At 40.3% G+C, this 11,532-nt stretch overlaps 1 protein-coding gene across 3 annotated transcripts in view; it reads right to left on the minus strand.

Moving 5' to 3' along the window:
- Window positions 1-10,665, minus strand: part of LOC106584405 (guanine nucleotide-binding protein subunit alpha-11) — a 29,950-nt gene extending 19,285 nt beyond the window's left edge. Inside the window, exons 1-2 of one of the 3 annotated variants that reach the window (XM_014169686.2) lie at window positions 10,202-10,664; window positions 9,656-9,813 (exon numbers count right to left, since the gene is read on the minus strand). In XM_014169686.2, coding sequence (XP_014025161.1) covers window positions 9,656-9,803 — 148 coding nt within the window. In that variant the 5' untranslated portion in view covers window positions 9,804-9,813; window positions 10,202-10,664. Of the gene's footprint in view, window positions 1-9,655; window positions 9,814-9,918; window positions 9,983-10,201 lie in introns of those variants that run through there. The other 2 variants (XM_014169687.2, XM_045706317.1) reach the window with 2 other exon arrangements.
- Window positions 10,666-11,532: the final 867 nt, after the last annotated feature.

The raw sequence follows: 11,532 nt of genomic DNA on the forward strand, positions 1-11,532 counted from the left end.
CAGACCGATATCCTCGTCTCAGTTTGCAAGTAATGAAGAGGTTGCCACACGCGGACGCGGTGGTGACTGACATGCCTCGACAGCCACTGAGCGTTTTGAAGCACAAACACCAGGAGATTTGGTTGAAAGGTTACAGCCATTCTCATAACAACGCGGCCGCTTACAACTCGTACATAGGGTCCGACCTTTTCATTTGCGCATCGGACACCAACACCACCCGCTGGTGGGGGGGTCCCGAGGCACAAAGGGGGGGAATAGTAGCCCAGACCCATGATGACCCAGGCCGGTGGGGGGGTCAAGACTACGGACAACACCGTACGAGGCCGCCAGAGCATAAATCAAATCTACTTGTAAACTCTCCTATGAGAACAGTGAGGAGCAGACAGGCCCCTAGACGGGGATTATCTTAGAAGACATCTAAGATAGTACTGAGGTGTACCACACTGGTCGTAAAGGAAGTCCAGTGGACTTGTCCACCTCCAAAACTAATGGCATCAATAATCATTCTTTGCCATGCGTAGGTTCAACTACAATACAACTAGTAAAATGCTCCAATCATGTGTTCCGGTAGATAATATTTCAGAATAAATCGGTAGGATAACTGGTCCCCTTGAGTACCAGTACCAATACTAGCAACAGTCAGTCCAGCTACAATCAGTAAGAAGGTTAGAGACTTAACCAATCAAATTACCATTGACAACAGCGACATAGGAGTCACTCAGAGTGCAACACGTGGAGGGGAATCTCCAGTGCACTCTTCCAATGGTTAACACACATGTCACTAATAAATAGGACCCTCCATTCAGGAGTAAAATTATTAGAAGTCATGAACCATGATCACACCACGTATGACTGGTCCAATACTTAAAGAGTACTTCCGTCGTGAGGTTAGCTCCTCAGGTGATAACATAGCTATGAAATAGACTTCATACCTATCGCCACTACAATAGTGGAAGACAGTGACTGGTAGTAAAACCACTACAGACTCCCTTGACACCAATTCTGACTGACCTCCAGGCATTGACCTGAAAATTACCTGACTACGTCAGACTCATTCTGAACAAGTTGTAATCTGCCCGGATACTTGGTTTTCTTCCCTTGACATGCGCGCTTGTGTAAGCATAAGCGCACATGCACAACGGAACATCCAATTAGGATTTATGCTAGGACCACTTAAGGGCCCAAGCAATATACCAGCCTTAGTAAAGTTGAACATTTACTTCTAGGCCTTTGACTCTACAGCACTCACCAGTTTTCTTCCCATAAGTCCATAGGTCATCCCTGCAGACTGCCCAAAACTAGTGCATTACAGCTGTAGACTTATCATATAGTTATCAACTTAGGATAGCGCCTAAGCAACACACCAAGTAGGAAAAACCCTAGATATGGCATTAGAGACAGAACATTGGACGTATATAGAATACAGTCCAATTAGATGATTTTTGTGTGAGAACTATATTTTGTATATTTTTGTTTTGTTTATGCTTTCATTCCTTTTTCGGTTCAGTTCCTTTGACACATAGGAAGTGATACAGCCATAAACAAAGTCCCCATACAACCATCACTTAGTGCCACAACGCCGCTCATTGGGGAATGAATGTAATTATATATATTTCATGAGTGTGTGTGCGTTGTTAACATCTGCCTAAGTTACTGCCCAGATCTTCCAGTCTGGACGACGGGTCCGGAACGGCGACCCCAAATCCGGCCACCCACACTAATTGATAAACATGTCTTCGGTTTAATGGTACCCCCAAAGACACGACAGCTACCAATTGGATTATGGTATCTTAACATTATGATCCTCATATATTTTAGCTTAGTTATGGCTCTTTCATTATACCTGTGTCATGACGTTGATTATTATAGCTCACTTCCTATAAAATACATAGGCCTACATGTAAAATGTACATGAATGTGTACTTTGGGTAAAGGAAATTGTGTCTTTGACTTGCAAACATTGTTGTGCAAATCTCTCTTCACCCACCATCAACACCAACAACCTCTGCAATCCTCCTCCATCCCATTGACCTTCTGATTTTGTCACTGTATCCAAAAATAATTCTCAGCAAATAAACACGGTAGAATTACAATGCTTCCCATGCCCTATCATTTTCCTTTTTGACATTTGAATTAGCCTACAAATTGTCAGCTCCTTTTTTTTCATGTACAGTAGAATACAAGTGTTGGATTTGCACTAAACAATTTCATATGTCAGAAAAATCATGTACAAAATCTGGCTTATGGTTAGCCTCATATATATTATCTACTGGTATCATTGTCCCCCACGATGAAATTGGGAGGGGACTGTGGATCTGTCTTCGTCCGCTAGTATGTTCGTACGTTCATCACATGTGATATCTCAAGACAGCACTGGCCCTATTTTGACAAAACTTGGGTGAATGATGCGTCTTAGCATAAAGATCTGGCATTTACTAAATTACATTGATTGGCCAGATGGTGGCTCTATAACAAGCGATTGAAAATGCTAAATTTGAAAGGTAACGTTTAACCTCTATGGGCTAGGTGGGACGCTTGCGTCCCACCTACGTAACAGCCACTGCCAGCCTGTGGCGCGATTTTCAAAACCTTAAAAATCCTATTACTTCAATTTCTCAAACATATGACTATTTTACAGCCATTTAAAGACAAGATTCTCGTTAATCTAACCACACTGTCCGATTTCAAAAAGGCTTTACAACGAAAGCAAAACATTAGATTATGTCAGCAGAGTACCAAGCCAGAAATAATCAGACACCCATTTTTCAAGCCAGCATATAATGTCAACAAAACCCAGAAGACAGCTAAATGCAGCACTCACCTTTGATGATCTTCATCAGATGACAACCCTAGGACATTATGTTATACAATACATGCATGTTTTGTTCAATCAAGTTCATATTTATATCAAAAACCAGCTTTTTACATTAGCATGTGACGTTCAGAACTAGCATACCCCCCGCAAACTTCCCGGGAATTTGCTAACATTTTACTAAATTACTCACGATAAACGTTCACAAAAAGCATAACAATTATTTTAAGAATTATAGATACAGACCTCCTCTATGCACTCGATATGTCCGATTTTAAAATAGCTTTTTGGTGAAAGCACATTTTGCAATATTCTAAGTACATAGCCCAGGCATCACGGGCTCGCTATTTAGACACCCGGCAAGTTTAGCACTCACCAATATCAGGTTTACTATTATAAAAGTTTGATTACCTTTTGTTGTCTTCGTCAGAATGCACACCCAGGACTGCTACTTCAATAACAAATGTTGGTTTGGTCCAAAATAATCCATCGTTATATCCGAATAGCGGCGTTTTGTTCATGCGTTCCAGACACAATCCGAAATAGTAAAGAAGTGTCGCGCGCATGGCGCAATTCGTGACAATAAAATTCTAAATATTCCATTACCGTACTTCGAAGCATGTCAACCGCTGTTTAAAATCAATTTTTACGACATTTTTCTCGTAGAAAAGCGATAATATTCCGACAGGGAATCTCCTTTTCGGCAAACAGAGGAAAAAAATCCCAAAGGCGGGGGCGGTCGGGGTCACGCGCATAAGCCCAGTGTCCCTTGATCGGCCACTTGAGAAAGGCGATAATGTGTTTCAGCCTGGGGCTGGAATGACGACATTCTGTTTTTTCCCGGGCTCTGAGCGCCTATGGACGACGTGGGAAGTGTCACGTTAGAGCAGAGATCCTTAGTAAATGATAGAGATGGAAAAGAAGTTCAAGAAATGGTCAGACAGGCCACTTCCTGTAAAGGAATCTCTCAGGTTTTGACCTGCCATTTGAGTTCTGTTATACTCACAGACACCATTCAAACAGTTTTAGAAAATTTAGGGTGTTTTCTATCCATATGTAATAAGTATATGCATATTCTAGTTACTGGGTAGGAGTGGTAACCAGATTAAATCGGGTATGTTTTTTATCCAGCCGTGTCAATACTGCCCCCTAGCCCTAACAGGTTAACCTAGTCATGAAATTCGGTACATTGGTCCTTCTACTTACAAGGAACAGATTTGCCTCAGGGACCCATAAGGTTCGGCATGATGGTCTTTCCGCATTTTGTGAAAAACACTTAAAACGCTACTCCTCTGGCATCGAATGACCGATCTGCCAGAAACTTGATATGCGGCATCTATGGACAAAGGTCTCTCAATGCAATATTTCCCAGACTAGTGCCTAAAACAATGTGCGAGTTTAGCTATTCTCTGCTTCAGATGTACAATGACAAGGGCGCATTGCACATGCCCATAAGGCCACTAATGTTATTATACTGCAGGCCTATGGCTGCATTGGTGATGCATGCCAATATAATAAGCTGCAAAATGGGTTCACATGGCTGATATCCTGAGACAGAGTGACAATCAAATAAAACAGATTGGAAAGCTCACAACTGGACAAAAAGCTCATGCTAATTTGAAAAAGCAACACAGAAACACAGACAAATTGAAGACAGATCCCTTTCACCCCTTTTTATTGCAGAATTGTGATCTGTGATTAATGAACATTGACACTAGTTCATCTTGAATAACAGTTTTAAGTTAACAATTAAAACAAGTTTAAACACTTTACTTCAATGAATCAACATTGAATGAATCAACTCAGTTTATTTGTACATTTTGAAATATGTTAACTTGTTCGTACATGTTAGACATCTTAGTAAGGTAGGCTATTATTACTAAAGCATACTTTCCGTTGAACAGAAACTAGTCCATACCAGAGGTGGCCAACCTTGCTCCACACCCTGATCTACCTGGTGAGCAGACTTCTATTCCAGCCCAGCAATAATACACATTATTATCAACTCATTAGGTTTGATAAGTTGTATCAGGTGTGTTAGTACTGGGCTTGAACAGATGCCTGCACATCTAGCATAACTCCAGGAGCAGGATTGGTCTGCTCCAGTTGTAATAGGTTTGTAGCCTACATTGTGTGTGACTTTTAACTGTATTGTTGTATACAACCTTTGCTAACATAAGTACACATACAACCCATGGCATACAAAGATGTGCCAGCAGTCTCTTGGGACATTCATTGGGACCACTTCATCTGAGGACAGACTTTCAAAGCTCGCCATATCTGAGTACAGACAACATCAAAAGGAAACACGCAATACCCCATAATGTCAAAGTGGAATTATGTTTTTAGAAATTTTTACTAATTAATTACAAATGAAAAGCTAAAATGTCTTGAATCAATAAGCATTCAACCACTTTGTGATGGTAAGCCTAAATAAATTTAGGAGTAAAAATGTACTTAACAAGTAACATACAGGATCTTAATTTGATCATTATTTTGTTTCCTGCACTACAGGAAATTACAAACTTGTAGTGTATGCAAGGTTTAAAAAGGTTTCCAAAGTTTGTCATTTCCACTTTAAAATGTCAGACTTGATTTGCCCTTATGAAAAATGTATAAACCCCTACAATAAAATGTATAGTAATTTGTAATCCACATAATAATTCACATTTCCTGTTGCTGCAGGATTATTTTCCTGCCGTTGCAAAGTATCCATACAGATACCCGCCATGTTGTGGAGTCAACAAAAGTCAGAAATAGCATTATAAATATTCACTTACCTTTGATGATCTTCATCGGAATGCACTCCCAGGAATCCCAGTTCCACAATAAATGTTTGTTTTGTTTCAATAAAGTCCATATTTATGTCCAAATACTTCCTTTTTGTTCGCTCGTTCAGTTCACTATTCCAAATGCAGAAGGCGCATTACAGTTTGTAGAAACATGTCAAACGATGTATAGAATCAATCTTTAGGATGTTTTTATCATAAATCTTCAATAATATTCCAACCGGACAATTCCTTTCTCTTCAAAAATGAAAATTTTCCAGACACCTGATTCCAATAGCTCTTATTCTCTCCCCATTCACAGTAGAAGCATGAAACAACGTTCTAAAGACTGTTCACATCTAGTGGAAGCCTTGGGAAGTGCAATATGACCCCACAGACACTGTATATTGGATAGGCAATCACTTGAAAAACTACAAACCTCAGATTTCCCACTTCCTGCTTGGATCTTTCTCAGGTTTTCGTCAGCCATATGAGTTCTGTTATACTCACAGACATCATTCAAACAGTTTTAGAAACGTCAGAGTGTTTTCTATCCAAATCTACTAATAATATGCATATCCTAGCTTCTGGGCCTGAGTAGCAGGCAGTTTACTCTGGGCACGCTTTTCATCCGGATGTGAAAATACTGCCCCCTACCCCAAACAAGTTATACAACAACAACAAAAGATCTCCCTTTTGGGAGATCTTTCCAAGGATATTTCATGTAAAACATTTTTGATAAATAAATAGATTTGATCAAAAACATTCTCTGAATGTTTTTGGGATGTTATAATCCTAATGTTAGATAAAACCCTAACTTGAATATAATGGGAATCTTAGCTAATGTTCTGGGAATGTTCCTGGGGAATATCTATGCATTATTATATCTAAAGAGGACATTTGCCATTGGCTACATGGATTTGCATTATGAGAAATCCCCCTGGTTTTAATGTCTATGGAAATCCCATGCAGCCTATGTTAGCCTCACAAATAATCCTGATAGGTATCAGTCTTGTGTTTTCTGCAATGACCTTAGTGATCACTGTTTTACAGCCTGTGTTCGTAATAGCTGCTCAGTGAAACGACCTGTCCTGATTTGTCATAGACGCTTGCTAAAACACTTTAATGAGCAAGCCTGCCTTCATAAACTGGCCTCTGTAAAATGGTATAGAATTAGCTTAATTCCCTCTGTCGAGGACGCTTGGACCTTCTTTTTTGATATTTTCAGTGGTATTGTTAACAAACACGCCCCCATAAAGAAAATGAGAATTAAAAACAGGTTCAGCCCCTAGTTCGACCGTGATCTTGCAGAGTTACTACACCTCAATAATTGCATTTGGCGAAAGACTCGGCACACGCATACTCAGGCTGACTGGCTATCGTTCAGGCAAATGAGAAATAAGTGCACTCAGGCTATCCGGAAGGCCAAAGTTATTTACTTTAAGGAGCAGTTCTCTCTCTGTGGGTCTAACCCCAAGAAGTTCTGGAAAACGGTTAAAGACATGGAGAATAAACCCTCCTCCTCACACCTGCCCATGTCCCTTAATGTTGATGATGTGGTTGTTACTGACAAGAAGCACATGGCTGAGCTCTTTAATCACCACTTCATTAAGTCAGGATTCCTATTTCACTCAGCCATGCCTCCTTGCCCGTCCAACATTTCCTCATCTCCCACCCCTTCTAATGCTACTATCCCTGATGCTTTACCTCTTTTTCCCCTGCCCCGCTACAAAGTTTCTCCCTACAGGCAGTCGCTGAGTCCGAGGTGCTAAAGGAGCTCCTTAAACTTGACTCCAGAAAAACATCTGGGTCAGATGGTTTAGACCCTTTCTTCTTTAAGGTTGCTGCCCCTATCATCGTCAAGCCTGTCTCTCCTTTCTGTGGAGGTTCCCATTGCTTGGAAGGCAGCCACGGTTCATCCTTAATTTAAAAGGGGAGATCAAGCTGATTCTAACTGTTATAGGCGTATTTCTATTTTGCCCTGTTTATCAAAAGTGTTAGAAAAACTTGTCAATAAACAACTGACTGGCTTTCTTCATGTCTATAGTATTCTCTCGGGTATGCAATCTGTTTCCGCTCAGGCTATGGATGTGTCACTGCAACCTTAAAGGTCCTCAATGATGTCACCATTGCCCTTGATTCTAAGCAATATTGTGCTGCTATTTTTATTGACATGGTCAAAGCTTTTGATACAGTAGACCATTCCATTCTTGTGGGCCAGCTAAGGAGTATTGATGTCTCTGAGGGGTCTTTGGCCTGGTTTACTAACTACCTCTCTCAAAGAGTGCAGTGTATAAAGTCAGAAGATCTGCTGTCTCAGCCACTGCCTGTCACCAAGGGAGTACCCCAATGCTCGATCCTAGGCCCCACACTCTTTTCAATTTACATCAACAACATAGCTCAGGCAGTAGGAAGCTCTCTCATCCATTTATATGCAGATGACACAGTCTTATACTCAGCTGGCCCCTCCCCATATTTTGTGTTAAATGCTCTACAACAAAGCTTTCTTAGTGTCCAACAAGCTTTCTCTACCCTTAACCTTGTTCGGAACACCTCAAAAACAAAGGTCATGTGGTTTGGTCAGAAGAATGTTACTCAAATATAAGATTTCGAAGTTGTTCCAAACCTCAAATTTCGAAGTGTATGGTTACTTCTCTGTATCGTTCCAAAGTTACATTTAGGCATTAACTGCAAATGTTTAAGTTTAGGCATTAACTCAGAATTCTTAAGGTTAGGCATTGACTCAGAATGGTTAAGGTAAGGGTTAAGGTTGGGGATAGGCTTAAAACTCAAATATTTTAAAACACCTTTCTATTGCTGGATTCGAACATACAACATTTGGAACCATAGGCAGATGCTTTACGCCCTAGCAAAACAAAAGCCAACTTGAAGGTAACACCGCTCACTGTTGTCCCTTGTCGCCGGTTCCCAAGTCATCTCCAGACATCCTCAGACATGGATGGGTGTCTAATACTGACTTGTGTGATACAAGTCAGTACTCACCTGAGTGACCTGCCTGAAAACATCCGCTATGCAGGTGTCTTCTATCACAGGTTAACACAATCTGATTAAATCTAGATCTAAGTGTACACTGTGAGAGATTATTCAATGTAACTAGGTGCAGTTGACATGCTGAGAAAACATCAAGCCAATAATTACATTGGCATGTAGAAATGACGTCATCTAGTGCAGGACTCCAATGTTAGCAGGCAGTATTTAGGCAATATTTTGAAGAGCTAAGACAGAATGGCTATAAAAGAAATGGAACATATAGGACGACCAGGGCCTGCTACCATTATAACCTAGTGGGCGTTAACAAGCAAGAACTGAGATGGAAAGATAATAATGGAGAAAGGTCAAGGGAAGCTATTTTCATGTAGAGGGAGGGGACTCTATACTTATGCAAAGACAGAATCCTATAAAGGCAGGACTCTGTAATATGAGAATTTAGTATTTTTCATGGAGGGGCTCGGCTCTGTTACGTTTGTAATGGAGTGGCTCGGCTCTGTTACGTTTGTAATGGAGTCCTTCCATGGAGGGGCTCGGCTCTGTTACGTTTGTAATGGAGTCCTTCCATGGAGGGGCTCGCCTCTGTTACGTTTGTAATGGAGTCCTTCCATGGAAGGGCTCGGCTTTGCTACTCTGTATTAAAGTCTATATTGAATTCACAGGTTCGAGTAAAAGTGTTATATTTCTGAGTCAATATTCCACCACAACACCTCATGCATTCCTACCCACTAAATGGATTTTGTACTCCCATTCCTGTTGTCCTCAGTAACCTATCTAATATAATACATTCTTTCTCAAAACATTGTTTGTTTTTGTAGATAAATGCCTAATTTGGCTGTTCTCATCATGGATTTAAATGGGTGAAAAGAAGGCTTCAAATTCCTGTTCATGTTGTCTGTCCTTATTCAACAATAATACGTTCTTAGACCAAAGAGTGAAGGAAGAAAATCCTCACATTTTGTAATGACAGCAATGATACTGGTGAGCAATGACCGTTCTGTGGGCTATAATAAACATAATAGATTTCAAGTCCATAGAAAGGAAGACAGAAGATGGAGCTACTTACCGAGTAAAAGAACTTTGATTTCTTTGCGTTCCCTCTTCATCTGCTTTCGGAGAATTCTCTGAATCTCCTTGTCAATAGCAATAGACTGCTTCTCTTCATCGTCCAGGAAACAAACGCAGGTCCGACGGCACCATTGGCAGCACGCCATGTCCAACTCACTAAAATAGGTAGATAAATAGATGTGTTTATAAATTGGCATACTATATTTCTCAGGCTAAACCCAATAAAGTTGGCAGACAAGTGCATCGAATATAGTCGTTCACCTGTGCACCGGGAAATTACGAGTGGTGTTTTTTTCCTCAGAATCAGAAACGTGATCATTGCATAATGTTTCTCAAACTGCTTCTTTATACCATTGAAACACACAAATGAGTCTCAATCATCAGACACAGATTGATTTTACTCTACTTTTTATTTTATTTTGTATAATGGTCGTTAAATCACAATTAACTTTCCCGTTAGAAAACCTATGACAATTCTTGTCACGAACAAACATGGTAGTTATTAAAAACAAATAAGTCATATTTTTTTATCAAAACGAATTACCTTCAATGTGTCACACGCCTTGTAAAGCGGATAGGCCTACACCAGACCTTCGTGTCGCCCGATACATTTTTCTCGTGTCTCTAATATATTTCGTTTAACTGCATTAAGTTTCCGTTGAAGCATGACAGAGTATTTCCAGGTTTCAATAACTTTTCATCTAAAACAAGTAAGCAGATCCGTGAATAGGTCTACGCGTTCCGTAGAATATGCAGAGTATGTAGTTTGGGGAAACACTCTCAGTCAGTGGAGAACATCAAATTGAGAAGTCCCTCGGGGACATAGCCTAGAATAAATACTTTCAGACTTTGTTGGAGTAGATTAGTCATAATTTTCCTATTTCAAACGAACATTTCTTATGTATAATTACAGTGTCAATAGACATATGAATCATTCTAAAAGTGTTTTTGGTATGAAATTAATGGCACAACGGGTATTTGTCACTCCTCTCCCTGTCCAACTTTCTGTATGTCAATCCTTTGTCTCAGCAGGCAGAACCGGTTAGTCAGCACTTTCATGCACTCTCCAGCAGGTATCAGCTATTAGGATTGCCTGAGGTCCACATTGCCATGGGAACAAGGTGTGGTAAGCCACGGTTGAGAAAGGGAGGGGAAGTGAGAACGATATGGTGAATGGACAGTAAAAGGAAAGTTCCCTTCTTTCTGACAGATACAGTAAATTAGGTGATAATAGTGATAACCCAAAGACAGGGATGAGTACATGGAAGTGGAAGCTCAGCTCAGGCAGCATGAGGTACTGCCCAGGGGAGCTGCCCAACCTATCCTCCCTATCTGTGGAAAATGGAATGAGGTAGCCAAGGCATTATCAATGATTAATCCCAGAACATTTACATTACATTTACATTTAAGTCATTTAGCAGACGCTCTTATCCAGAGCGACTTACAAATTGGTGCATTCACCTTATAATATCCAGTGGAACAACCACTTTACAATAGTGCATCTAAATCTTTTATGGGGGGGGGGGGCTCTGTCTGCAATCTATGTTGCTATTGCATAGCAGCCTACCCTACTGTTCTACTAGGCCTGATTACCTATGGTTCAACTTTGCTTTGTTGCCCTCTACTTGCTCCGCCCCACCCTGTGTATTGAGTGGAGTCCATCCACACAGGTGAAGAGATTGATGACGACAGAATAAGGTTATGTTAAGGTATGTTGTGAAAACAATAAAATATGCATTAATTTATGCATTTGAAATGAAACATTTCATTTGTTTTTAAAACATAATACTGTATGAACATGTGATAGTTCAGCAAATCATGCTTTCAGAAAATAGTGCTAGTAAGTGTGTATGTGTGACATACTCAAGAAAGACA

The sequence above is a fragment of the Salmo salar genome, chromosome ssa23 (assembly GCF_905237065.1).
Source record: "Salmo salar chromosome ssa23, Ssal_v3.1, whole genome shotgun sequence".
Classification (NCBI taxonomy): Eukaryota; Metazoa; Chordata; class Actinopteri; order Salmoniformes; family Salmonidae; genus Salmo; species Salmo salar.